The following is a 24121-nucleotide window of genomic DNA, read 5'->3' on the forward strand; positions in this document are numbered from 1 at the left end:
GAAGCGCGTCGCAAAAGGTCGTGATCGCAAGATCGAATAGCCGCAATTTTTCTTGGCGGTGAGGGGCTGGGGTTGGCAGAGCAGAGTAGAGCTAAAGCATGTGCGCTGGTACGTTGGTCAGGTCCAAGAGCGGCTTCGAGCAGATTGAGGCAGCAGAGGGCGCTCGCTGGCAGGTTTCGGGAGGAGGTCGGGGTTGAGCGAAGACGAGCCGAATCGAGGTGATGCAAGATGATAAGGCAGGGGTCCGTGGCGAAGAGGTTTTAAGCTGCAGAGAGGATGACAAGATGGAAAAGATGGGCAGCTCGTGGTGGGTGGCGGATCCAGATTGCAAGGCGGGTGGATGAGGCAAAGTTGGATTTGCTCCTCCGTACACCCACAGTAGGTACGGACGTACTGAATCAGTACTAACACAGTGTATGAGTACCTGTCGCACAGACGGTTGCGTGTTTGCCCAATCAATGAATCCCTCATTCAATGTGTAAGCTGCAAGTTGCCCGGGGTTTCTTCCAGCTTGGCCATTACTTTATTCCTCAAATCAGATCTCTGATCAGAGAATACTTCGACAATTATCAGACTTTCAAACTTTTCATTCATGTCTCACACTGTATTCAATTGTTCACTGCCGAGTCCCCTGCATCACCTTTTCTCGTTGCCCCGCGCCAAAGAGGCAGCTCGTGCCCCACTCCTACCCAGATAGGTTCCAAGACACGAGGTGCCCAAACCTAACAACCTAGCCAACTCCCTTGCAACAGAGCAGTTGATATGCGGAATTAAACAAGAAACAATCGTGAATATTGCAGAAATTTGCTCTGATTTCTCCAGAACTCCCGTTTTCTTATTGATCTTTGGCTTTGAAATTCCGACAGCCTGGATCGTCACTCCATTCTCATGTCCGCCCCCAAGTTACCTCGCCTGTCCAGAGAGCTCATATCACACCACCACCTATTCCGTCGCCATTTTTCTACAGTTAGGTACGTCACAAATCGCAACGGGGTTGAGCCACTATGACTACCTAATAAGAGCAAGCAAGTCGATTGCCTCATCCATGGCAATTCCACGGGCTACAAATATCACCAAATCTGTGCCACAACGCTGCGCCTCCATGTTTAATTACCACCGCTGCATCGCCACCTTGAAGCAAGACGCCAAGAACACAGCATGCTCCTTGTTTATTCCATAAATAGAATGGCACTGTCTAAATGCATTTACTTGTACCCTTGAGCATTCTGGTCACCGTCAAGATTCTATAGCCACTGGCGTTGAAGCCTCCCTAATTACTTATACCTGTACTCATCGCAGCTGCATGTTGTGAGAGATGACCTCTTCTCTCTCAAAGTTGGAGGTCTTCCATCTAGAGATAAAATCATCTCGATTGACTAGAGCGATTAGCATATCCCTCAAGTTTTTCGGATTTTCTGGCACTTACTGTAGCCGCCGCAGATGCGTCTAAGGCCCTCGAATGCGCTTCTTCCGTGGAGAACCCTCCAGTTGTCAAAGACTGCTGGCAATTAGCTACACATCCCGGATACATCCCAAAACGCCAACCTACTCAGCATCCGTCCAGGTGTAAGCTGGAACCAGTACTCGTTCTCTTTGCGCGTCAGAATCTCATTCCATTTGCGCGCCGCCCTGTACCACGCATTGACGTCGACATCCAGCGGGATCACGCCTCGGTCGTCGTTGTTCCAGCGAATCCTGCGCAATGTGGAACCCCCCTCAATCACCGGATACGCTCGGTCTGGCGCAATCGCTACGCCTTGATTGCCGCTCGCGTGCCACGGCACCTTGACCCGGCGCAACGTCTCGTAGTCCTCGGGCGACTCCTGCTCCAGCACCCTCGCGGCATGGAAGCCGTCCACGAGCAGCGACTGGCCCCCCAGAGCGTCTTCGGGTCGCTGTTTCGGAGGAGGCGCGTGAGAGAGCAGATGAAAGGCTTGCAGACCAGCAGGCTCTGTAAAGTACGTCGTGTCCGTGTGAGCCGCGAGCGCCAGGTTCGTGTACGCCGTGTCAGCCAAGGCAAGATCAGGGACAAAGTCGTAGAAGCCACCGTAGTGTGTATTTCGGATAGGTCCAATGGTCTGTAACAACTTTTCAGAGGCTTCCGGTGTAGCCGGAGTGTTGGTCACGAAGCAGAGGCCATATGTGCGCTGCAGGTATTAGCCGCGCTCAATACGGGTTCTAGCTAGGGCTCACGATTTTGTCCGTTAGGTCGGCGAGACCAGTCAAGTTCTTGGATCCTACGATAGATTCAAAATTGACTTCTGGAGGGTTGCTTTCAATGCTGGCACTCCAAAGTTTCTTTTCGCTGCGAAATGTCAGGGTTTCGTCACTCGTTGTTCTCTATGCGGACCAGGCAAGCCTACTTTTGTGCCAGCGGGCGATTGTTTGTGCTAGCAGTCAAGGTTTCATAAAACCAAGACCAAGGATAGTAACTTTTATGCGAGTCGTTCCCTAAATCAGTTAGCTTTTTTCGGACATCAAACTTCTTCTTGTCGCATACATGTGATTTCTACTCCGTCGGTTTTGGGCGAGATCTCCGCGGGCTCAATCTCTGCTGGGATCTGAGTTTGTCAGTACTGCATTACCACCAAAGCGAGAAGCTTTCTCACTCCAAAAGTATCATAATTTCTCTGCATAGTATCTTGATTGACGCACTTATTGCAGCGGCAATTATCGCTAGTTTGTGTTAGCATGCTGGCAACGCACCTTCGGCGCAACCCACCGAAGCCAGAACTTTGAGCTAGATACTAATCAGCCAAGAAGATGTAGATTTTCAAGTATACTTACAGAAGTGTGTTGACTTGTTGGCCAGATTCAGCACTTCTCAAAAGCAACCCTCGCGCGTTGGATTCCAGCACCGTCGAGTACCATCTTCTGCTGGGCCGAATGCCCGAGGCAGGTGCCGGAACCAAGCTTCGTGTAAGAGTGGCCCTTGGACTTGAAATAGGTAGTCAGCAGCAATTCTTAGGGCGGTTGGCTTGAGCCTTTACCGTATGGCCCGAGTTGCACCTAGCAAGCTGGTTTTCATTTTCGAATCTTTTCAAATGAATTGATGTCTCGAAGCTTTGTCGTCACTTACCCCGGATTGATGGAAGAGGTGGGCTGCCGGAGAAAGCCGTTTGCTGATGGCGTCTGAACAACGCCACACGACGCACGCCCGCACGTGAGAGCAGCGCCAGAATCAGCAGGCGGCGCCACAAGGCGGCGCAGGCTGCAAAAGCTCTGACGTCGCAACTTTCTTTTCAGGGAGGACAAGTCGAGTGATGGCAACTATGCTATCGAATGATTTCACACAATAACAGGGCCAAAAACACTACCAGCCAGCTTACCAACATCTTTTGCAGCACTAAACACTCAAAAAAAAAAAAAAGACACTGCGAGCGCTGGCGAGTTCCCCCTTAGCCCAGCGCAACCCGGTCATGGCATTACAGCTCTAGCCATCTGTGCGCTTTCGACCAAGGCACCATTGAGCGGAGCGCTTAATCCCTTGATCTGCCGGGGCGGCTCCCCATCTGCAGCATGAACTCCGAAGACGAGCAGCTCGTCAACTTTTACAACGATCGCGTGGCGGCGCACCGCCGACTACTTTCGACGACGAGCGAGACGCTCTGGCAAAAGTTTCACTGGTCAGGCTGGAGCATCTCGCTGCTTGTCCTGGTGGCTACAATATTCTACCGATCGTATGGCCAGGAAACAACCCTCGACGCCGTCGTCACATCGGCCGGCAATATACTTCTCGAAGCGCTCATCTTCATCTTACCTGCTCGTCTGATCTTTGCTCTCGACAGCTGGGTCAACCCGTCACAATCAATGAATGACGGCAGCACACATACAGCCAAGAGCGATGCGATGCGTCGCATAATAGGTCTGGACCGTCCTGGAGGCATGATGGCGTCAGTCTTGAAGGCGAGAAGCCGAGCGCTGTCAGCCACGGGGAATGTCTTTGGCATCAAGACACAATCAGATCGGCCACCGGGGCTAGGCAATATCGATAATTCGTGTTACCAGAACAGCATCTTGCAAGGACTGTCGTCTCTCGACTCGATGCCGAAATTTTTGTCGACGTGCCTCGAGAATTTGAATGCGGAGCAATCCAACAGCAGTGTGGCTCAGACACTACAAACACTGATTACCGATTTGAACGATTTTGGAAACAATGGACAAACATTGTGGACGCCAAGGATTCTGAAATCAATGAGTACATGGACGCAACAAGATGCGCAAGAATATTACTCCAAAATCTTGGACGACATAGAACGGGGCGTGACCACGGCAGTGCAGGAGAGTCGACCACAGCGTGGGCTGGAAAGCGGCGCACCGACCAAGGACGATGCGACGCCCAGTGAACACAGTGATGATAGCGGATACGCAACCTCCAGATTGTCTGAGATGAAGCTGATCCGGAACCCGCTTGAGGGTCTACTCGCACAAAGAGTAGCCTGCATTCGATGTGGCCACTCGGACGGCATTTCCATGATTCCTTTCAACTGTCTTACCCTTAGCCTTGGTCTGGAGAAGCATCAGCATGATCTCTATGAGCGTCTAGATGCTTATACCAAGGTTGAGGCAATCGAAGGTGTCGAGTGCCCCAAGTGCACTCTTCTGAAAACGCAGAGCCTTTTGACAAGTCTCTTGAAGAAGATGAAGGAGAGCAATATACCAGAAGCACAATTCGCTGACCCGACACAACGCCTGGAGGCTGTCAATGCTGCGTTGGAGGAGGACGATTTCGACGAAAAGACACTCCACGAGGCCTGCAAAATCTCACCAAAGAGCAAGGTGACGACGACCAAGACGAAACAGATCGTGATTGGGCGGCCACCGCAGTCTCTGGTTGTACACATGAATCGGTCTGTGTTTGATCCAGCGACATTTGACATGATTAAAAACTCGGCCCCCGTGCAGTTTCCCATGACTTTGGATCTCGGGCCGTGGTGCCTGGGCAGTTCGGGCGGCAAGACTGGCAGCGCCGAGAGCGAGGAGCTGTGGCCTACGGGTTCGATGGCTTCTTTGATTGCGGGGGACGGCAGCCAGTCGCGGCTCTCTGGGCCGATTTACGAGCTGCGTGCAGCGGTGACACACTACGGGCGGCACGAAAACGGCCACTACATATGCTACCGCAAGTACCCGAGGTCTGCGCCGAGTAGTCGAGCTGCCAGCGAAGCTGCGGGAGCTACAGCAGAAGACACAACACAAGGATCAACAGTACCAGTACCAGAGGAGAAGCCAGCAGAAGGGAAGGTGTCCGAGCCCAGAATGGTAGCCAAGCAGTCAGACGAACCTAGTGAGCAAGGTGGAGAGGCTAGGTCTGAGACTGGTGCTTCAGAGGCAGACAACGAGGGTTTTACTGACACAGACGGCGATGCCGCAGCTCAGGGTGAGAACCCAAGCGAGGCTAGCGCGGGCAGCGAGCCGACTTGGTGGCGACTTAGCGATCATAATGTGACCAAAGTGAGCGATGACATAGTCATGTCGCTAGCGCCAGGCGTCTTTATGCTCTTTTACGAATGCGTCGACCCTAGCATGGTTCTCGATGCCGAGGAAGACGAGATGCAGGACGCCGAGTCCCGTCTGCCGACGAGCGTGCACTACGAGATGACGACTCTCGACTCGCCGCCAGAGCTCAAGTCAGAGGGCGAGGCGGCGCGCACCATGACGTCGGCCGTGTCTACGGCGGCGACGGAGACGGACGCCGACGATGATCAGTCGGATAGCAGCGCAACGGAGACGGATAATACGACAGTGGGGACGGCCGAGTCGATATCACTCTCGGACAGCGATCTGTCAGATAGCGGCAAAGCCTGACGCAGGTGGGCATTGTTGATGAGGTTGGCATTGGAGCATTCACTTGGGAGTATATATAGCAGGCGTTTTGACCAGACAGTCTGGGCATGTATAAAGTAAATAGACTGTGTGCCCAAGTATGAAGGAGTTGTTTGTTGATTTGGGAATTGAGGCAGTGAGCATAGCATAAGAAATGCCCACGTCTCATGTCAGACTTATTTTTCCTGCTTCTCGCTTTTCGCCTTTCGGCGCGGAAGATTCCGGCTAAGTCGAAGCGCGCCGCCGCGCCAGATGGAGTGCGCTCATTTAATTACAAAGACAAATTTCGAGTCATGAATCACGACGCGCGCGAACAGGATTGCTCGACTCGTCGCATAAAATGACGTGCGCCCCAGCATTTGTAATAAGCCCTCTGTATTAACAATAATAACTAGAAGGCGCACGAAGGGCGACGGAAGGAATGCCGGTAGATTTCTTTATTGTATTTTTTGTAGTTGAGATCGCTGAGGGACGGGGCTAGAAGAAAGAAAAAAGAGTCAAAACGCAGACCAGACGCCAAGGGATGATGTGTCATGATTTGCCGTCAAGTGTATTGGCATTTCCCACGTGGGGGCAGATGCAGGCAACTAGTGTCTTTTAGCGGAAGGGGTCTGGGCCAGGTTCAGGGGCAGGAGGAGTCGAGGACCGGCGTCGATTAATGACGGTGATCGAGACGTGGAGATTCAATTCGACGAGAACAAAAGGCCCAGAAGACATTCATCTGCCCTTTTCCCTTTCTAGCTGCTCCTCTTGAATAAACTCGTAAGTTGCCTTCTTTTTTAGATTACAGATGCCGTGTGCATGAAGTTGCATAACCCAGCTAACGTGGGGCAAGCGGCTATTCACTGCGTACAGGGGATGCATACAGGGGATGCGCATAGGGGACCATTTTTTTAGGTCAGAGACGACGTCGTATCGCGTGCTTTGCCGGCCATGCCGATGAAAGGTGCCTGTTGCAGCGCTCGGAGTTCCAGCCATCAATGGTGCAACCGGAATATGAGACACAAAAAGAGCATGTCAAACAACACATTGACCATCTTGACTAGGTTTGCTTTCCTTGCTGCGCTGTCCCTAGGGCTGAAAAGGGCAGAAAAGGGTACATCATGAACTGAAGTTTGGGTCCAACAAGTAGCTGAAGGGCCCTACCTACAAGGTCTCTGCGTCTCCACCAGAACCTCTCATGCCACCCATTCATCAGGCGGCGCCCCGCTAGAGCATACAGCTGCTGCAGTTCTCTACGTGAGACGGATCACGACAAGGCGCTTGGAAGACATGGGATAAATACAAAGAAATTCAGCCGTTTTCCCGGTATACAATAGACAATCTTCCAAGTAAAAGTCTTACATGTTGCTGCCAAGATTGAACTTCACATAAACGACCCCTCACACCCTCGCCTCGATACAAGGGGGAGAACAGACGCCACACAGCCTTGCCCGTCGGCCCCAGCCTCAAGTCCCTCCCACGCCTCCCCTCCCTTGCCATTTGGGCCTGCTAACGAATCGCGGCAATCTTTTTCACCTAGCCCTTGCCTTTTTTCGCGCGCCGCCAGTCTCTTCTCCTTTTCTACTTTATCCATTCGTTCCTCTATACATTCATTTTTCTGTACCTCGAGACTTTTCCACGACCTCTTACTCTTTGATTCCGAACTCTCACGTCAGTTTTTACTCGCCACATAGATCATTGTCTTGCAACACGATCGACAACCGACGAAAAAAAAAGAAAAAAGCTGGGCCACCACGCACATCATCGTCACACAGCCCATCGGCTGCCATCATTACAACACGCTCCCCGCGTCGCTCCCGACGCCAGCCTCGTCTCTCTTCCGCTTCTCTTCGCTCTTTGACCTCGCTATCACCATTTTCTACGCATTATGGCTCGTTCATCTGGCGACTCGTCGCTTCCCACGGTGGAAAAGACGCCCGCCCCGCCGGCTGCTTCCGGCCTCCACCCCTCGCTCTTCATCCTGTACGCTGCTCGTCCCTCCCCCCCCCCTCCTTGTCCCGGATCGCCAGATCGTCGTCTTCTGCACGCGCGGCACTAACACGCACATTTCTTCAGGAACTGGATACTCTTCTCCAATGCTACCATTCTCTTCAACAAATGGCTGCTCGACACGGCCGGCTTCCGTACGTTTGCGCGCCTCAGTCGCGTCGCCCTTTTCCCCCTTCGTGTCTCTTGCTAACCTTTGTCTCTAGGATACCGTACGTCTTCCCTTTGCGCGCGCGCCTCGCCGATGCGCCTCCTCTCAACTTTTGCTAACTCATCACAGCCATCATCCTCACATGCTGGCATCTCATATTTGCCACGGGTGCCACCCAGATACTCGCCCGCACCACCTCTCTCCTCGAGAGCCGCAAGTCGCTGCCCATCAACGGTCGCATGTACATCCGTACCATTGTCCCCATTGGCATTCTCTATACCGGCTCCCTCGTCTTCTCCAACCTCGTCTACCTCTATCTCTCCGTCGCCTTTACCCAGATGCTCAAGGCCGGCTCCCCCGTCGCCGTCCTCTTCACGTCGTGGGCCTTTGGCGTTGCCGAGCCCAACCTTGCCAAGTTTATCAACATTCTCGTCATTGTCATCGGTGTCGCTGTCGCAAGCTTTGGCGAAATCAACTTTTCTCTCATTGGCTTCATCTACCAGATGCTCGGCATCATCTTTGAGGCTGTTCGCCTCGTCATGATCCAGGTCATGCTCACCGCCGAGGGCATGAAGATGGACCCTCTGGTCGCTCTCTACTACTATGCCCCCGTCTGCGCCTTTTTCAACATCTTTGTTGCCCTCTTTACCGAAATCCCCACCTTCAAGTACGACGATCTCGTCAACACTGGCTTCACCATGCTCTTCCTCAACGCAAGCGTCGCCTTTATGTTGAACATTGCTAGCGTCTTTCTCATTGGCAAGACCTCTGGACTCGTCCTCACCCTGACCGGCATTCTCAAGGCTATTCTTCTCGTTGCCGTCTCCGTCGTCATCTGGAAGACGCCCATCACCCTGCTCCAGGCCGTTGGCTACGGCATTGCTCTTCTCGGCCTCTCATACTACTCACTCGGCTACGACGGTACCCTCAAGGTTTACAACAACTCCTTCGCCTACATTTCCGCCACCTTCAACTCGTACGGCGCTGTGCCTGGCTCTCCCGACGGTGTTCGCGGCGGCTTGCTCACCAGGCGCTACATTGTTCTCGGTAGCGCCGTCTTGGGGCTCTTGTTTGTCCTGGCTGTCCTCTACGGGTGGGTGAATGCGGTGCCCACTGGCATGCCAACCACCTCATTAGGCGCCAATTAGACGACTGTAATGTCAGCAAGCAAGACAATCTCATCACTATCTACATTTTCCGACTTTTGGTGTTTAATTGCGGCGTTTTATGTATTTTTGGTGTCTTCTTGGGCAATTTCTGGATGTGCAAACAAGCGATGTATCGAAACAAAAAGAAAAAGAAGTAGAATCCCTATACACGGCTAATATGACGAAATGTGATTGAGACCAAAAGAATAGATCCCTACGCACGGCTAAATTGATGGAATATGATTGAGACCAGAAACTATATGGCCACCATGAAAAATTATTGACTGCAAGACAGCTCGCCGTTGAGGTTGCACAGTATCTCATCTACACCAATCCAATTAGCCGCAGACTTTTCTTCATTGGACATTTCAGAGGGTCTTGACCGCCATGACGGCTGTCAAGAAAAACGACAGAGGAGACGGAGACTTACTTAGATTGATTTCCGTCTGCTTATCGTGGCCGCCACCATCAGCGCACGTCGCCTTGAAGACGTTGGGCGTCCCGATGGGATCGATGCCAAAGTCACGGCAGCTATACGCGAACCTGAAACAAAATGTCATTGTTATTTTTATTTTTTCAAATCTCGTCCAAAGAACAAACAAGGCGAAAAAGAAGACAAAATAATAACAAATAACACCTACCCCTTTCCGCCCGTCAGACGCCCAAACGCATTTCCTAAGCAGTCGTTGATACGCACCGCCGGGTTGTAGTGCCGCTCGCCCGCTATGTCGAGGCAGTACGTCGCGTAGACGGCCATGTCGGCGTCGGGCCGGCCCGACGTGCCGTTGCGCGCAAAGGCCCGGCCGCAGGTGCCGGCGAAGCCTGAGCAGCCGGCGGCGCGTTGCACGGATGTGGCGGCGGTCAGGCCGGCGGCAAGCAGGAGAATTGTGCAAAAGAGCATCATCGCTTGATGGATGATGGGGTTTTGGAGGGAGCAACGCGCAAAAAAGGTTTTCTCACAAAGATGGGGGGCGGCGACTTTGGGGATCTATCATGTCTTATAAAGAAGGAAGCGAGAGAGCTTTATACCCTAGGTCCATCGGGCCGATCTTTTGCGTAGAAAGGGGGGGAGAGAAGCTGCAGGAATCAAGAGAAATGGAAGATGGACTAGCTGCATCAAGTTCTGTCAAGGCATCAATATCTCGAAGGGTGGTCGTGTGAGCTGCAGATGGGCTTTGGTAGAGTTGCATCGCGTTGTTAGCTCGGCATGGGATTTCCAGCGCATACTTGGTCTGAGCTTGCAGGTTATTACTGGGTTTCATATATCTGCTGTAAAAGGATTGCTAGTGCGCCTCGAGCGTTTTGCAATCGAGAGGAAATGCTGCAGCATATCTAGCAGGGTGATTAAAAAGCATCGCTTGGTGATGGATGGGCTGGTTGGTAACTTCTTGACTCGGCGTGGTCGTTGGCTAAGACTAGGCAAGGGCGTGGGGGAAGAAGATCGAAATTAGGTAGATATATATGCGTATATATATATATATCATTTGCGAATCAGAACTACTACAATGGCTACGTGGGCATCAAATGCTCGGCTCTTTGATGTGCATTATATAAGTTACTGTTGGCCAAAAACAAAAAAAAAAAAAAAAAGACTAACAAAGGGACGATGGCAAAAAATAATGGTAAGCTCGGAGCCGGGATCGAACCGACGACTTCAGGATGACTTGCTGGTGGTTACCCACTTGGCTGCAATCCCGTACTCTACCACTGAGTTATCCGAGCTTGCTTTCGACTTCCTAAAGATAGCTTATAAAGGCTTGGGACTAGCCCGCAAGGCCGGATGTATATGGTTGCGGCGAAAAAGCATAAAAACCAAAAGTATCTGCCACCTTGGGAGAATATTTTAGAGTTCAAACACAAGGGCTTTGTTTAGCTACGCATCCTAATTCTCTTGTCTGATTTGGTTTGTACGTGAACACTTTGGTACATGCCAAAGAGCCTACCAGCCACTGCCAACTCCAGCAGCACTCGGAATCGAAAAGATGAAGGGCTTACAACGACAGTAATTTTCTGATAGCGTTCATTATCAAATTTCACCGTTTATTGAAGTGCAAGATTGCTTACGCTCGGGTTCTGTACGTTTTGGTGACCTTGAAAACGCACAGAAGCATGCAGACCTCTCAAGCCGCTTCCTCCATCCCCCAATTCAAGGAAGCTAGACAGCCCAGCTTGTTGACCCCAGATTTTGACACGACCCGTGCAGCACACAGTACTCTCGAGCAAGAAAATGAAGTCGTCGACAGTAGCTCTTTCGTCCCAGCAAACGCGTCTCCGATAGAGATAAAAAGAGAATAAAAGGCCGGCCAGCATCTATTTACAGCCGCATCCTCGCCGGAAGTCTTTGTTGCGCACTGCAGCCAAGGACCAAACCCCCCACCCAGCCCATCTGCCAGCTCGCCCCAGCGCGTCCCAGCTCCGCCCTTCACCCACTCTCGCGCACAAGAGCAAAAAAATTAACGATGCAAGACATTTTAAAGCTCGGAGCCGGGATCGAACCGGCGACTTCAGGATGACTTGCCATGAATCGTGGATTCATACTCGCTGCAATCCCGTACTCTACCACTGAGTTATCCGAGCGGAAGTGGAATCGGCCCTACGAATTGCAACCTATACGTGATTCAGTGGCTCTTCAAGCTGTCCTGGCAAGGGCAGCCTTGACTCGGACACAGTCGGTGTCTTTGGCAACTCAACTGACCTGTCAGAACGAAACATCTGTGTCAACATACGGCGTGGAACCAAAAAAAACTCTAGGATTCATTGCTCTCTATTGACTGTCACGGTTTCGGCCTTGCTCTCGCTGGCAGCCCAACTGCTTGGAGGGGTGCAGGGTAAGCGTCGTGATGTGGTCTGTCGAGGTGAAGCACGAGCTCAATGGCACTTCCAGTTGTATTTTGTAAAGAAATCAAAGACAGGTAAGAGTATTTTACCATAGCTTTAGCATCATCACAAGTTTCGCAGTATCAACGAGTGCACAGAGCGTTTGAGCTGGCCCGGTGCCAGCTCCAGCAAAGATGTGGAAGATAAGTCGCAGTGCAACAGTAACATTCTGCTGCCAGATGGGATATGGATTCATTGCGAACCAAAACTGTTAAATAGAGGACTAAAATTTCTTGTTTATACGTAGCTGAGCCGCAGCCCAGGGTCACTTGTGAGCATTGTATGCGGAGAAGATTGGCTGAAATGACCTCTTAACTCGCTGTTATTATTATATGCTGACAAAACCGGTCTGTTTTTGGGACCTATGGGCTGCGGCTTCGCCGCCTGCTTCTGCTGCGGTCCCGTCGATCGCGACGGCGAGACGTGCTACGCTCTCGTCTATCACGACGGTCCCTATCTCTGTCCCTGTCGCGATCTCTATCCTGATCACGATCTTTATCCCGATCTCGGTCACGATTTCTGTCACGACCTCTGTCACGGTCCCTATCCCGGTCCCTGTCCCTATCCCTATCCCTATCCCTGTCCCTGTCTCTGTCTCTGTCTCTGTCTCTGTCCCTGTCCCTGTCCCTGTCCCTGTCCCTGTCTCGATCTCTGTCGCGGTCGCGAAAGCTGCCTCTCTCGGTGCTGCGACTGCGCGACCTACGCTCATCCCGCCTCCTGTCATCGACGCCGGGCACGGGCAGTCCCTTGGCCCTCGCGTCCTTTTGCGCTGCCAGGTACGCCTTGGCCTCCTTCTCGCGCTTCTTGACCTCTTCGAGCTTGCGCTCCTCGAGCTCCTCTCGCGTGGCCGAGGCGGTGCGCAGATGCGTCGAACGGGAACGGCTGCGGCGGTCATGATCCCGGCCTCGGTCGCGGTCCCTGTCCCTGTCGTCTCTGCGGTCGCGATCACGGTCGCGATCACGACTTCTGCTTCGGCAGCGGACTGGCGAGCGCGCAGCGGCCGCTCGAGGGTCGTAGTGGTCGTAGCGATCCCCCGTAGGCTTGTCTCGCGACCGGCTGCGATTCCTGCTGCGATCTCTGTGCCGCCTCGAGCGGCTGTCGTCTCGCCGACTGCGCGAGTAGGACCGGTCCCGGCGAACACTGCGGTCGTCTCGTCTGTCGCGTGAGCGGGTACGCTCCCGGCGGCGCGGCGGCGGCGTCCTGGCACGCGATCTGCTGCGGACTCTGCGGCGTGAGCTGCTTCTATCCGGAATCCTTGCACGCGAGCGGCTGCGGTCTCTGTCGCCGCCCCTGGGCCGCGATCGGGATCTTTCTCGGCGCGTCTTCGAGCGGCTGCGGTCTCGGCGGGGCGAGTTGGAGCGGCGATCACGGCGGCTTCTGTCTCTGCTCCTGTCTCGTCTTCGGTCGGTGTCCTTGTCGAGCGCGCGCGAGGCACTGCGACTGACGCGTCGCTCATCGCGCGGCGCGGACGAGTCCCCTCTGTCGCGGCGGGTCCGGGAATCGCCTCTAACGGATCCACGGCCGGATTCGCGTCGAATAGGGTCGATGGCAGAGGCTGGTGCGGTTTTGCGAGGCGGAGGCGCCAATGCCGAGTCAATTTCCACCTCGGGCCGGCTGCGCGTGGAGCGACTCTCGCGGATCAAATCGTCCAAAGCTTCTTGTTCAAGCCGCTCGAGCTCTTCTTTGGATAGTTCCTTGGGCTCCTTCTCCTTGGGGCGGCTATCTGTATCACGGCGGCGATCCCTGTCCCTATCTCGGTCCCGATCTCTATCCCTATCGCGATCTCGGTCTCGGTCTCGGTCTCGATCGCGATCGCGGTCACGACTTCGATCGCGGTCGTCGTCTCTGTCCCTATCTTTGTGCTCCAATTCGCGCTCTTTGTCTCTGCGCTCGCGTTCTTTGTGGCGTTTATCGCGTTCCAGATCTCGAAGTCGTTCCCGTTCCTCGCGTTCTAGTTCGCGCTTGCGTCTGCGCTCGTCACGCTCGACTTGTCGTTTAATCTCTGCCAGCTCGCGCTCCTTTTCCTCCCTCTTCTCCTCCTCTCTTTTTATGCGGCGCTTCTCCTCCGCAATCGCCTCCTCCTTCTGCCGTAGCTCGTCTCTGATGCGGGCACGTTCCGCTCGTCGAGCCGCTGTATCGGCGGCATAGTCTTCATCGGTCTTGGCGCCGCGGACCCTTTCGGCCTCGGCGGCCTCGGGCCCAAGCTCGGCGCGGCGGATCTCGCGAATGCGCTCCTCGATTGTACCGACGTCGATCAGCTTGCCGAGCACCTCTTCGGCCTTTTGATAAACGCCGGAGCGCTCGAGCGCGCCATCGATGAGGGCAGCCGCTTTGCGTCGGTCGAGGGTAAGCAGCTGCTGTGGGTTTCGCTCGACTTCTTTTTCGGCGACTTCGAGTATCGCCTTGGTAACTTGCGCCTCGTAATCGCTCGCTTCAAACTTTTCCCATACGTGCTTGCGAATGTCGTCGTACGCGCCCTCCTTTTTGAATGCGTGCGCGAGCGACTCTATGGCAGCACGTGTCGCTGAGGGCAAGGGGAGGTCGGATGCCTTGTATTTGCGTGGCGCGGCGCCTGCACTGGCCTTGGTGTTTGGCGCCTTGTCCATCGATGCCATTTGTCGCGCTGGCCGGGGCGAGCCAAAGTCACAGTTAAGTGATGCCGCGCGGGTACTCTGCCGTGTACAACTACTAGTACGCGAACATGGCGTAGTATTGCGCGCGATGGAAAAGGCTGTGCAGGTAAATGATGCTGGTGCAATGTAAAGGTTCAAGTCCCTTGCTCCCCTGGCGCGCACGATAGCGATAAGCGTGTAGCACGTGATTGACAGGCAATAACCACTCTTGTAATGAGAGTTGATGTAAATTACCTTGTAGTCCTCAAGAGCTATATATACGTGTATGAAAGACGAAAAACCGTCACTGTGAATTTCGTGGCGTGTTGAAAGCAAATCGACTCGATTATCGCGTCCTGCCCGTGGTTTGAGATCGCGTCCGTCCCACATGGGCCTTAATTCAGACCCATGGCTTCACACGCCAAGCTAAAGGCCAGACTACCCAAACTAGCAGAAATTCATGGTACTGGAAAAATGAAGAAAACGAGGTGGAGGGTTCAAAACAGCGCGTTTGAGAAATCGCTTTCCGCTATGAGACAAGTCTTCACGTTGACTAGGCTGCTATCTCCAGCGACTCCAGGAGACCGTTGGTCGAAGTATAACTAAGTGATGATGGAAGCTTATTGTGTGCACACGATTTGCTGTGTGGCATGTAATAGCCTATTCATCTTTCTATAGTGCTAAATCAGTAACTGACTTCTCATATGAAAGTGAATAATACCTTTAAGCACATTGCGCGTGTCGATATCGTTTGATCCTTTGTAGAGCCGGTCCAGCATGCCAAAGCATTCAGATGTTGAACTCATGTGAGATGGCTTCTGTTTGGCTGTCAATCAGTAAACATACATTCATTGCTAATACTTTATTAATCAAGTTTTGACAGCGCATCTTGTTCAAATTCAAGCGATCAGGTATCCAAATGTTGCTTCCAAACAAGTAGTTCCAACTCCCCACATCGTTCCAGGCGAACCCCGCGCTCTTACCAACTCACTCCCACACAAGACTATAACCCAACTCACCTTCGTTTCTTCAGGATTTGCAAATAGACGAATACGGAATGTCAGCTACATCCGCGGATGGCAAGCCCATCGATCAACAGGACAATCTCCGGCGCATGGCTGCCGGCGAGCTGTACTATGCCTTTACGCCAGATCTGATTGCGGCGCGCAAGAGGGTCGAGACTGCTTACAAGCGCTTCAACAAGGCCGATGATGCCTCACGCAGAGAGATAGCCGAGATGTGGAACGAGTGAGCCCAGATTCATCTCCGCGTTGCCCTTTCTGACCGACCGCTGACGGAAACCCCCCCCCTACAGCATCACCCAGAACAAGACGCCGCTGCCCGCGCGAGCAGCCAGCGAGGAGCAAGACGAGGAGCTCCTTCAGGACTTTGCCTGGGTCGACCGACCCATTGGCAAGATTGACTACGGTTACAACATCAAGTGCGGCGGCCGCTCAAATGCAACAGCAAAAAAAACGCCGAAATCGTGCACGCTGACAGTCATTTTTTTAGGCTGGGCAAAAACGTCTACATCAACAGCAATAGCGTCTGGATCGACACGTGCACCATTACGATTGGCGACCGGGTCATGGCCGGCCCCAACGTGTCCTTTTACTCGGGCACGCACCCGGTCGACTACCGCATCCGCAACGGTACGCGCGGGCCCGAGAGCGGCGCGCCCATCACCGTCGGTGACGACTGCTGGATTGGCGGCAACGTGACGATCCTGGCAGGCGTGACGATTGGCCGCGGTAGCGTGATTGGCGCCGCCAGCGTCGTGACAAAAGACATTCCGCCAGAGTCTGTGGCGGTAGGAAGTCCTGCGCGCGTCATCAAAAAGGTCGACACGTCCAAGCCTCCCCAGTACGAGTAGAAATTTTCACTTTCTTGCCATCATTCACCATGTAGAGACGACACAATAGACATAGATTGAATAAGAGGAAAAACCAACGACTTTGATAATGTGGTTTTGTATTATAGTAGTTGTACACCCCGAGGATGAAAATAGAGATGGATATCATAGCGGCTTTTGTCGTAAAACAGTTCATCGTAGAGTAGAGAAGAGAGATGTTGTAGATCGGCAGCACAACAGCAGTATCAAAAGCCAGTAAAAGGCCTCGCCACGGAATGGTCTACCACAACGGCAGTAAAAGATCGAAATGAGAGATAGTACAAGAGGCGTCCGAGTGTTAGCCTCAAAACTCGCCGTCGCCTCCGTTTCCAACAACGTTGGCAGCCCACAGACCAACGAGACCCCACCAATTCACCTTCCAGCCGCGCCACAGGCCGTCAAGACCTTGACCCTGCTTGACAAGCGGCGCCTTGAATCGGTCTCTACTGTTCTTGCGGGTGCTCTTGACCGGCGGCTCTAGCTGCATGGTCCTGGAGCCCTCGGCCGAGGTGATGTGATACATGGTGCCGAGGACGCCGCGGTACGGGCCAATGGGCACAATTGTCTCCATGCGGAGGTCCTTGCCGGCGAGAGCGCGGATGTATTCGGGGCTCGACAATACGGCCATCTGGCCACGGCGGAGGACCGTCTCGAGCGGCAGTTTGACGATAATGGCAGTTGTCGATGCGAGAAACTTGGCCGCGGAAAATGTCATGGGCGAGGCCTGGCTGTCGAGCAAAAACTTGCTGCGCAGAATGAGAGGCGTGGAAAGCGTGATGAGCGGGTGAACGAGCGAGTTGAGGATCGTGGGGATGGCGAGCATCGAGTCGACAAAGTACGAGGGCAGGGCACGCAGCGTAGCCAGGGTGCGGCGGGGAGCTTTGCTGCTTGGCGTCATGATGAGTCTCGTCCGCACGAGATCGAGCGGCGCGAGGACGAGCCCCGTTACTACAGCGGCGGTGGCGGCAATAAAAAGCGAAGCCCAAGGATACGGCGTCGCAATGTCAATGATGCGATCAATATCTTCTCTAAGGCCCAGATCAGGGACATTGAAGACGGCGCTGAGAAAGCTGCGGGACCAATTTTCCAACAGCGAGTGCAGTACGGTGTAGAGAAAAGTGGCGTTGGAAGCTTTCCAGACGCCAAAGGCGCCATCTTTTCGCCACAGATGGCCAATGACCTCGGTGACAGAGTCGGGTCGGCGCAGCGGAATGTAGTGCTCCGGCATGACGGATTGCTGGCGTTTGACCGGCTTTGGGGATGTGAGCGGGGAGGCGTGGCGTTCCGTCAGACTACCTCCCCTCCTCGTGGTTGCCGGCGTATCGGGGCCATTGTATGTGAAAAATGTAGATTCGTCACCCTCCGAGTCGGAATCGTGCTGCAGACATGGTTAACAATGCCTCAAGAAAGCCGCACAATGCATCTTTTTCAAGAACAAAGCGGACACTCACATCTTGGATTCCTAGCCCCTGATTCGTAAACGACATGCCAGACACTTCCGTCTCTACCGACTCGGACATCAGTGCATTCTCGTCCTGATTGCGAGCTTGCAGGATCGTTTTGGCAACCTCAAACGGCTGGCCCATCAGCACTGAGGTGTATTTCCAGACCAGGTCGTCGAGCAGCTCCTTGGCGGTGCGTGCCATGCTCGGCGCGTCGTCATCCATGTAGCCCTTGTAGTCTAGATCGCCAAACATGTCGCGCGCCCTGCTGGCGTAGCGAGACGATGTCGAGACGGTTGCGTTGCGCGCCGACGTTGACGAAAAGGCCTTGGGCCCGGGGGCGGCGGGCTCTGGGCGCTCGCCGATAGAAGGCCGTATGTAGTAGGGCCGGAGGGGATTGACCCCATCGCCGTGGCTCGTCATCTTGGAGACGATGGAAGAGTCATGCGGTGGTGGATGAAAGATGAAGGAAATGCAAGAGCTTGGAGGTGGCGTCGTGCAACGGTGCAAGAGGAGATGAAATCATCAGTGGCGAGTCGGGAATCTGGCAGGCGGCCTACCGGAGCCGCTAAATAAATTTACTGGTAAATAGGTCCCCAGCTAGGCAGCTATTACCTAGGTAGGCGGCGCGACTTTCACCAGCAGCCACTCGTTGGACGCGACCACCCCTGTCGTTAGTATATTCCCTGTAAATTAGCTCCAGGTTGACGTGCTAGAAAGACGAAAATAACAGCAAACTCAATGCATCATTTAAAATGATCAAGTCACTCAATTTTTGAGAGCATTGCTTGTTCTGGTTGCTGAAGCAAGGTTTATTGAACTTGCAAGGACGAGTGCGTATTTGTCGTGCCAAGTTACTGTAAGCCGGTATTTGAAAGCGGCTGCAAAAAAGAAAAAAAAAAAAATACAAACAAAGAAAACGATATTGATTTTAGCTTCGGATTCTCTGCCAGTCGAAGTTGATTCAACATGAATACTTGCTATATTCACAACCAAAAGATCCGCTCAGTAGCACGACATCGTAAAGTGACACCTCTACTCCAAACTCTCCCGCTCACCTCCATCTACAAAAACTCGACCACATCTCAATAGTTTCAAGTAGCACCTGAAATTACCTAATTCCTCGCATAGCGATACGCCAGAACCATTTCACGCAGTCTCTTGGCCTGGCCAGCAGTGAAACCAGTCTTGCAAGATCTACCACAACCAGTCAGTATCTTTTCCGACACGGTCACCGCGATCAATCTTCAACTTACTCGTGAGAATAATCCATGTGATTCTCGATAGGATCAAGTCCGGGCAGTCCCGGGCACGTATCGAGGTCGGCTGGGCACCCGGCGCTCGACCAATTGGGCCCTTCCTCAGCCGGAGTGTCGGCCACGTAATCACCACCTCTCTCATTACAGCCGCCCTGGAAAGTATGCAAGAGTCCCATCCAGTGGCCGACCTCATGGACGGTCAAGAACCCTCGGCGGCTGCTTGACCCGTCTGGAAACGAGTTGCTCGCCGACATGCAGCCGTCAATGGCAAGATTCTCGTCGTCGGGGCCGATCCAGTTGGGGAAACGGCAGACGCCGCTGCCGTCCCAGCTGGGGATATAGTAGAGATTGAGATCAAGACGGCCGCCAATGTGTAGTCGGCTCTTCATCTCACTCTCAATGTTGTCGCCGGGGTACTGGGCGTTGGCCCACTTGCTGTTCACAACGTACGAGGTGTTGACATGGGTGAAGCTAACGTTGGCGAGGGCGTACTCTTGATTGAGGACTCTGATCTGCGCATCGATCTTCTGCTTCTATATTTTGTAGATAAAGGTAAGAAAGCAAAGAGTCAACGCGAGAAAGAACTTCTAGGTACCAAGAGCTCATACCGAGATATATCCACTAGAAGCCGAGGTACCGGAAGCACTTTGAATGATGTGAACGTAGGTATTGAAGTTCATGGCGGCCGCACCAGCTGCGTTGCCCGAAGCCCTAGCCTCGAGACCAGCGGCTTCCATAAAGTTGGCTTTACCGGTTTCAAGCTTTTCCATGATGGACGCTTCTTCGGCGAGCATCTTGGCGTGGACTTCGAGAGCGTCCTCGCTGGCCGTTGTCCCGCAATAATCGCCGCCAGGCTGCTGCGGCAAGGCGGCAGCCAAGGGCATGGCTGCCAACAAAGCCGTGACAATGCGGGAAGAAAGAAGCATGTTGAAAGAGAAAAAGGTGTACTTTTGAAATTACTGCGAGGGCTGGGCTGGATTGTGAATGGAACTGCTGCCTGTAGTATCTGGATGAGTGCGAGCACAAGCAGTTTATATACGCCATATTCAACAAGATCGAGTCTTGAGAAGAGTCTAGTGTCCTCCAACTGCCGAGCAGTATCTACTTGTTACGATAGCAAAACTTGCCGGCCTTCTAGCACCCCAAGGTAGGCTCACGAAATAACAAATGCCACCAGCGAGAAGATACGACTGCCACCTGCCGCTTATAGCTAATCCTCTCCCCTATCAATAACACTTGTTTTCTTCAAATTGCCTAAAAGGGAAGGACACTTGAAATAAGGTAACGGGAGCATTCTTGGCGCCGAAGCCGAGAAGCGCGTTTCTTGCGCATTGCTGCTTCGTAAGTGACTGGGGGGGACTTGCGCAACTCGCTTACACGCAAAGTTGGCGGGGATCGTGGGCTTGCCCAGCCTTTTTGCAACTTCCGAGAAGGGCAAAGGGAAGAACTGATGGAGATTCTACTTTATTATACCCTTGCTTGAAATAAGGTAATCGATGTCAATGTGGTTGATCAGATGCCGCAATGATCTTAGCTCGCCAACGCCAAGCCAAGGCGCCTCGGTAGTATGCTCGTGTTGCAGAGCAACGTGGGAGACTACTCAATCGCACAAAATTAAAGCCAAAACTCTGTTTTCAAATGAGTGACAAAGCGTGAAAGAGCAACATTGTATACTAGAATTAGGATGTGATGGACGATTTCTGAGCAATGCAATCATGGGTGGGTGTTGAAGAGTTATCTTGACGTTGTGGCACGCATGCAAAACTACGTTGCGACTATTCGAGCTTCTTGATGTCTCTTATTTGATAGATTTAATCAACTCCTGGCTTCGGTTTCTCTTTTTCGAAAAGAACAAGAAAAAAGAAAAATAAGTGCACTTGTCAATACAACCCACGCGCGCCTTTGCATGTGCAGTGGGTGCGGAGCCACAGTTGGGTGCCATCAGGTAACAGTCGCAACTTTACGAACTGACACTGGAGAACAAAGAAAGATGAAAAGATATTAGTAAACGGGCATTTTTTTTTTTCTTTTTAAAAATGATTCAATATAACATCAAAAACCCCATTTCGTCAGCATCATCTCCACCCTCCCCGGACCAGGGCATTCGTAGCCTCGGACATCGAGCTTCTCGGGCTAGAGACGGCACCACTTTAATTGTCCAGCAGGCTTTATCAAGTACAACCAATCGCAGCGCCGCTAATTGAACAAGGCCGACAAGGGAGAAAAAAAACGCTCCTGGGTAGGTAGATAGACTTGAGCTGTCCAGTTGTGACCCAGAAAGCTTTACCAGCTGCAAAAAAAAAAAAACCCGCCATCCATCATCACCCGCCCAACGAACCATTGTCCAATCCACCCGTTGTACCAATGTCGGCTTCACGGACAATCGCGACCAGCTTCGCCCGGCTGTCCGCGACGACGAGCCGAAGAATGCCTGCGTGCGCCGCCGTGCGCGTCGTCGCCATCCCTCAGTCCTCCTCATACCTGCCGAGCCGGCCCGCTGCGACGACGTCGGGCTGGAGAATATCAGCAGCGCCAACAACGACAACGACGACGACGACGACGATGCGCACATTTACGACGACGCGAGTGCAGCGCCACGGGCACGTCCACACGCCCAAAGCCGGTGAAGAGTGAGTTTTTTTCTCCGCTGTATCCTGCCATCTCCCTTTACTGTTTTTTTGGGGGGGGGGGGGGGGAATATTCCGGGGAAGATGCAGATTCCCCGATCCACGATATCACACCCCCCCTCCCGCCTTCCCTCCCGCCTTCCCTCCCCCCACGACTTCCCCGCCGCTGACCTCTTGTCCCTCTTGTCCCCCGCGTAGACTCTACGTGACTTTTGTCGACAAGGAAGGCGAGGAGCACAAGCTCGCCGTCGCCGAGGGCGACAACCTGCTCGACATTGCGCAGGCCCACGACCTCGAGATGGAGGGCGCGTGCGGCGGCTCCTGCGCCTGCTCAACCTGCCACGTCATCGTCGCCGACGAGGGCTTGTACGACAAGATGCCCGAGCCCGAGGACGACGAGAACGACATGCTCGACCTGGCGTTTGGCCTTACCGAGACGAGCCGCCTCGGCTGCCAGGTCGTCATGACAAAGGACCTCGACGGCCTCGTCGTCAAGTTGCCGACCATGACGCGAAACTTGCAAGCGAGCGACTTTCAATAGTGCGTGGAGAGAGGAAGCAGAAAAGGGCAATAAATGAAAGAGCCATTGATTCATGGGCTTGATTTGCTTTGCCGGGGTTTATATATATGATTATTTCTAATGCATCGGGCGCACACCTTGTACAACATTGTAACGGATAGTCGTTGAACGGAGGCGGAAGTGGACTGGACCAATAGCATGACATTGGCACATACATATGGGACACTGCAACGCATATATAAGAGATTCCCTATTCTTCAAGCTTAACAAGTCAGTCGATGCTGTGACGTGTTGGCACATTCGTGCCCATCAACGCTCATACATTTAATATCCATTCATTCCCAGATTGTATGTAAACGCATGGCTCAAAAAAAAAAAAAAAACGATCCATTATATACAGTATGCAATCTTTCACCCGTCCATCCCCTACGCCTCCTCAATCGCGCTCGCGCTCTTGTTCAGCGCGCTTCCTCCCGACGCCAGCAAGTCCAAGAAGCCCTTTTTGCTCATCTCATTCACCTTTTCCTCCCTCCGCGCCATGCCAATCACGCCCGCCTGCCGCGTCGCCCGCTCCGCCTCTGTCGACTTGACCTGCGCCGCGCGCACCGCATTAAACATCTTCACCACGCCCCTCTGCGCCACCTTGCGCAGCTTGGCCTCGGCCGCCAGGATTTCTCCCGTCGTGATCTCGGGCTTTTCCTCCCGACCAGGTCCCGCCGGCGCCGCCGCCACCGCCACCGGGGCTAGTAGCACGTCGCGCACGCGGCCCTTTTCCTGCGCCTTGCGCTTTTGCTCCCGCAGCGCCCGCTTGGCTTTGGCCTCGAGCGCGCTGTCCAGCACCGCCCTGGACGTCTCGTGCGCAGCCGCGCTGCGCGCGAGGACTGGATCGGCGCGTTTCGAGGACGACAATTTTGTGGACAGAATCTTGGACAGCGATGTGGCGAACGCGGCTGGGTCGTTGCGCTTCTTGGGTCTTCTGGAGCCGTCTTCGTCTTCATCATCGTCGTCGTCACCCAGGTCGAATTCATCATTCATGTCTTCGTCTTCGTCTTCGTCGTCATCATCGTCTTCATCCTCGGGTAGACCCTCTTGAAGGGCGCTGTCATCATTTGCGGCCAGCTTCTTGGGCATCTTAGCCTTGAGCTTTGCGCTGCCTTTGGCGGCACCAGCCTTTTTCGACGGGGCGTCGTCTTCCGAACTTGACAGGCCGCTGCCGTCTTCCTCTGCGCCAATATCGTCGGCCTTGGCATTGTGAATATCGTCGTCCGAGTCTAGCAGGTTGACGGCGTCAAAGTCTTGCTGCTGGTCCTCGCCCTCTTCTTCGTCCTCTGTGCTGCTATGGTATTCCTTTTGCACACGTCGTTCACGCTTTTGCCGCTTCATGGGTTTCTGAAACTTGCTGCCCATGAGGCGCTTTTTGTTAGAGGGACCGGCCATTTTGCTTTATGGAAATCGCCGCCGATAGTAGAAAATGGCAATTTCTGTAATGAGTCGCCAGTGACTTTTACAGCAGTCCTAGACTAGAAAAAATTACTGCGTCGTCGATTTTGCCGGATATTTTCTTATAGTGGGGCGCTGCCCAGAGCGGTGAGCTAAAGTGGGTGGACCGTAACCGGAAGCCTGGATGTAAGTACACTCCGACACGACAAGGAGTAAGGTATTCACAGCTGTAAAATATAGTGGTGCATGCCAAGGATTGAGCAAAATCAGTATCAACTAAGATTCAAGATTGAATATAATAGAAACAGGCTTTGCGTCGACTGCAATACCTCCCGAGCAACA

At 53.3% G+C, this 24121-nt stretch overlaps 10 protein-coding genes across 10 annotated transcripts; 4 read left to right on the forward strand and 6 right to left on the reverse strand.

Moving 5' to 3' along the window:
• Positions 1–1290: 1290 nt before the first annotated feature.
• BBA_02704 (trimethyllysine hydroxylase) lies at positions 1291–2693 on the reverse strand (the record flags this gene model as incomplete). Its single annotated transcript, XM_008597801.1, has 7 exons — positions 1291–1376; positions 1427–1498; positions 1550–2147; positions 2194–2305; positions 2364–2451; positions 2501–2561; positions 2610–2693. The coding sequence occupies 7 exons, from the start codon at positions 2691–2693 to the stop codon at positions 1291–1293; spliced, it is 1101 nt and encodes a 366-aa protein (XP_008596023.1).
• Positions 2694–3519: 826 nt separating this feature from the next.
• BBA_02705 (ubiquitin carboxyl-terminal hydrolase) lies at positions 3520–5805 on the forward strand (the record flags this gene model as incomplete). The annotated part of the gene is made up of 1 exon (XM_008597802.1): positions 3520–5805. One exon carries the CDS (start codon positions 3520–3522, stop codon positions 5803–5805), a length of 2286 nt encoding a protein of 761 aa, XP_008596024.1.
• Positions 5806–7693: 1888 nt separating this feature from the next.
• On the forward strand, positions 7694–9111 carry BBA_02706 (triose-phosphate transporter; the record flags this gene model as incomplete). The annotated part of the gene is made up of 4 exons (XM_008597803.1): positions 7694–7788; positions 7882–7949; positions 8019–8024; positions 8093–9111. 4 exons carry the CDS (start codon positions 7694–7696, stop codon positions 9109–9111), a joined length of 1188 nt encoding a protein of 395 aa, XP_008596025.1.
• A 368-nt stretch (positions 9112–9479) lies between these two features.
• Positions 9480–10015, reverse strand: BBA_02707 (uncharacterized protein; the record flags this gene model as incomplete). Its single annotated transcript, XM_008597804.1, has 3 exons — positions 9480–9505; positions 9542–9654; positions 9753–10015. 3 exons carry the CDS (start codon positions 10013–10015, stop codon positions 9480–9482), a joined length of 402 nt encoding a protein of 133 aa, XP_008596026.1.
• Positions 10016–12350: 2335 nt separating this feature from the next.
• BBA_02708 (arginine rich protein) lies at positions 12351–14603 on the reverse strand (the record flags this gene model as incomplete). Its single annotated transcript, XM_008597805.1, has 1 exon — positions 12351–14603. One exon carries the CDS (start codon positions 14601–14603, stop codon positions 12351–12353), a length of 2253 nt encoding a protein of 750 aa, XP_008596027.1.
• Positions 14604–15657: 1054 nt separating this feature from the next.
• On the forward strand, positions 15658–16473 carry BBA_02709 (galactoside O-acetyltransferase; the record flags this gene model as incomplete). The annotated part of the gene is made up of 3 exons (XM_008597806.1): positions 15658–15848; positions 15916–16041; positions 16113–16473. The coding sequence occupies 3 exons, from the start codon at positions 15658–15660 to the stop codon at positions 16471–16473; spliced, it is 678 nt and encodes a 225-aa protein (XP_008596028.1).
• A 322-nt stretch (positions 16474–16795) lies between these two features.
• BBA_02710 (mitochondrial fusion and transport protein Ugo1) lies at positions 16796–18356 on the reverse strand (the record flags this gene model as incomplete). Its single annotated transcript, XM_008597807.1, has 2 exons — positions 16796–17869; positions 17943–18356. The coding sequence occupies 2 exons, from the start codon at positions 18354–18356 to the stop codon at positions 16796–16798; spliced, it is 1488 nt and encodes a 495-aa protein (XP_008596029.1).
• Positions 18357–19048: 692 nt separating this feature from the next.
• On the reverse strand, positions 19049–20118 carry BBA_02711 (metalloprotease 1; the record flags this gene model as incomplete). The annotated part of the gene is made up of 3 exons (XM_008597808.1): positions 19049–19130; positions 19190–19725; positions 19801–20118. The coding sequence occupies 3 exons, from the start codon at positions 20116–20118 to the stop codon at positions 19049–19051; spliced, it is 936 nt and encodes a 311-aa protein (XP_008596030.1).
• Positions 20119–21556: 1438 nt separating this feature from the next.
• Positions 21557–22360, forward strand: BBA_02712 (2Fe-2S iron-sulfur cluster binding domain-containing protein; the record flags this gene model as incomplete). The annotated part of the gene is made up of 2 exons (XM_008597809.1): positions 21557–21822; positions 22018–22360. The coding sequence occupies 2 exons, from the start codon at positions 21557–21559 to the stop codon at positions 22358–22360; spliced, it is 609 nt and encodes a 202-aa protein (XP_008596031.1).
• Positions 22361–22765: 405 nt separating this feature from the next.
• Positions 22766–23776, reverse strand: BBA_02713 (DUF1665 domain protein; the record flags this gene model as incomplete). Its single annotated transcript, XM_008597810.1, has 1 exon — positions 22766–23776. The coding sequence occupies one exon, from the start codon at positions 23774–23776 to the stop codon at positions 22766–22768; it is 1011 nt and encodes a 336-aa protein (XP_008596032.1).
• Positions 23777–24121: the final 345 nt, after the last annotated feature.

This window comes from Beauveria bassiana, assembly GCF_000280675.1.
Source record: "Beauveria bassiana ARSEF 2860 unplaced genomic scaffold BBA_S00005, whole genome shotgun sequence".
NCBI classification, from domain to species: domain Eukaryota; kingdom Fungi; phylum Ascomycota; class Sordariomycetes; order Hypocreales; family Cordycipitaceae; genus Beauveria; species Beauveria bassiana.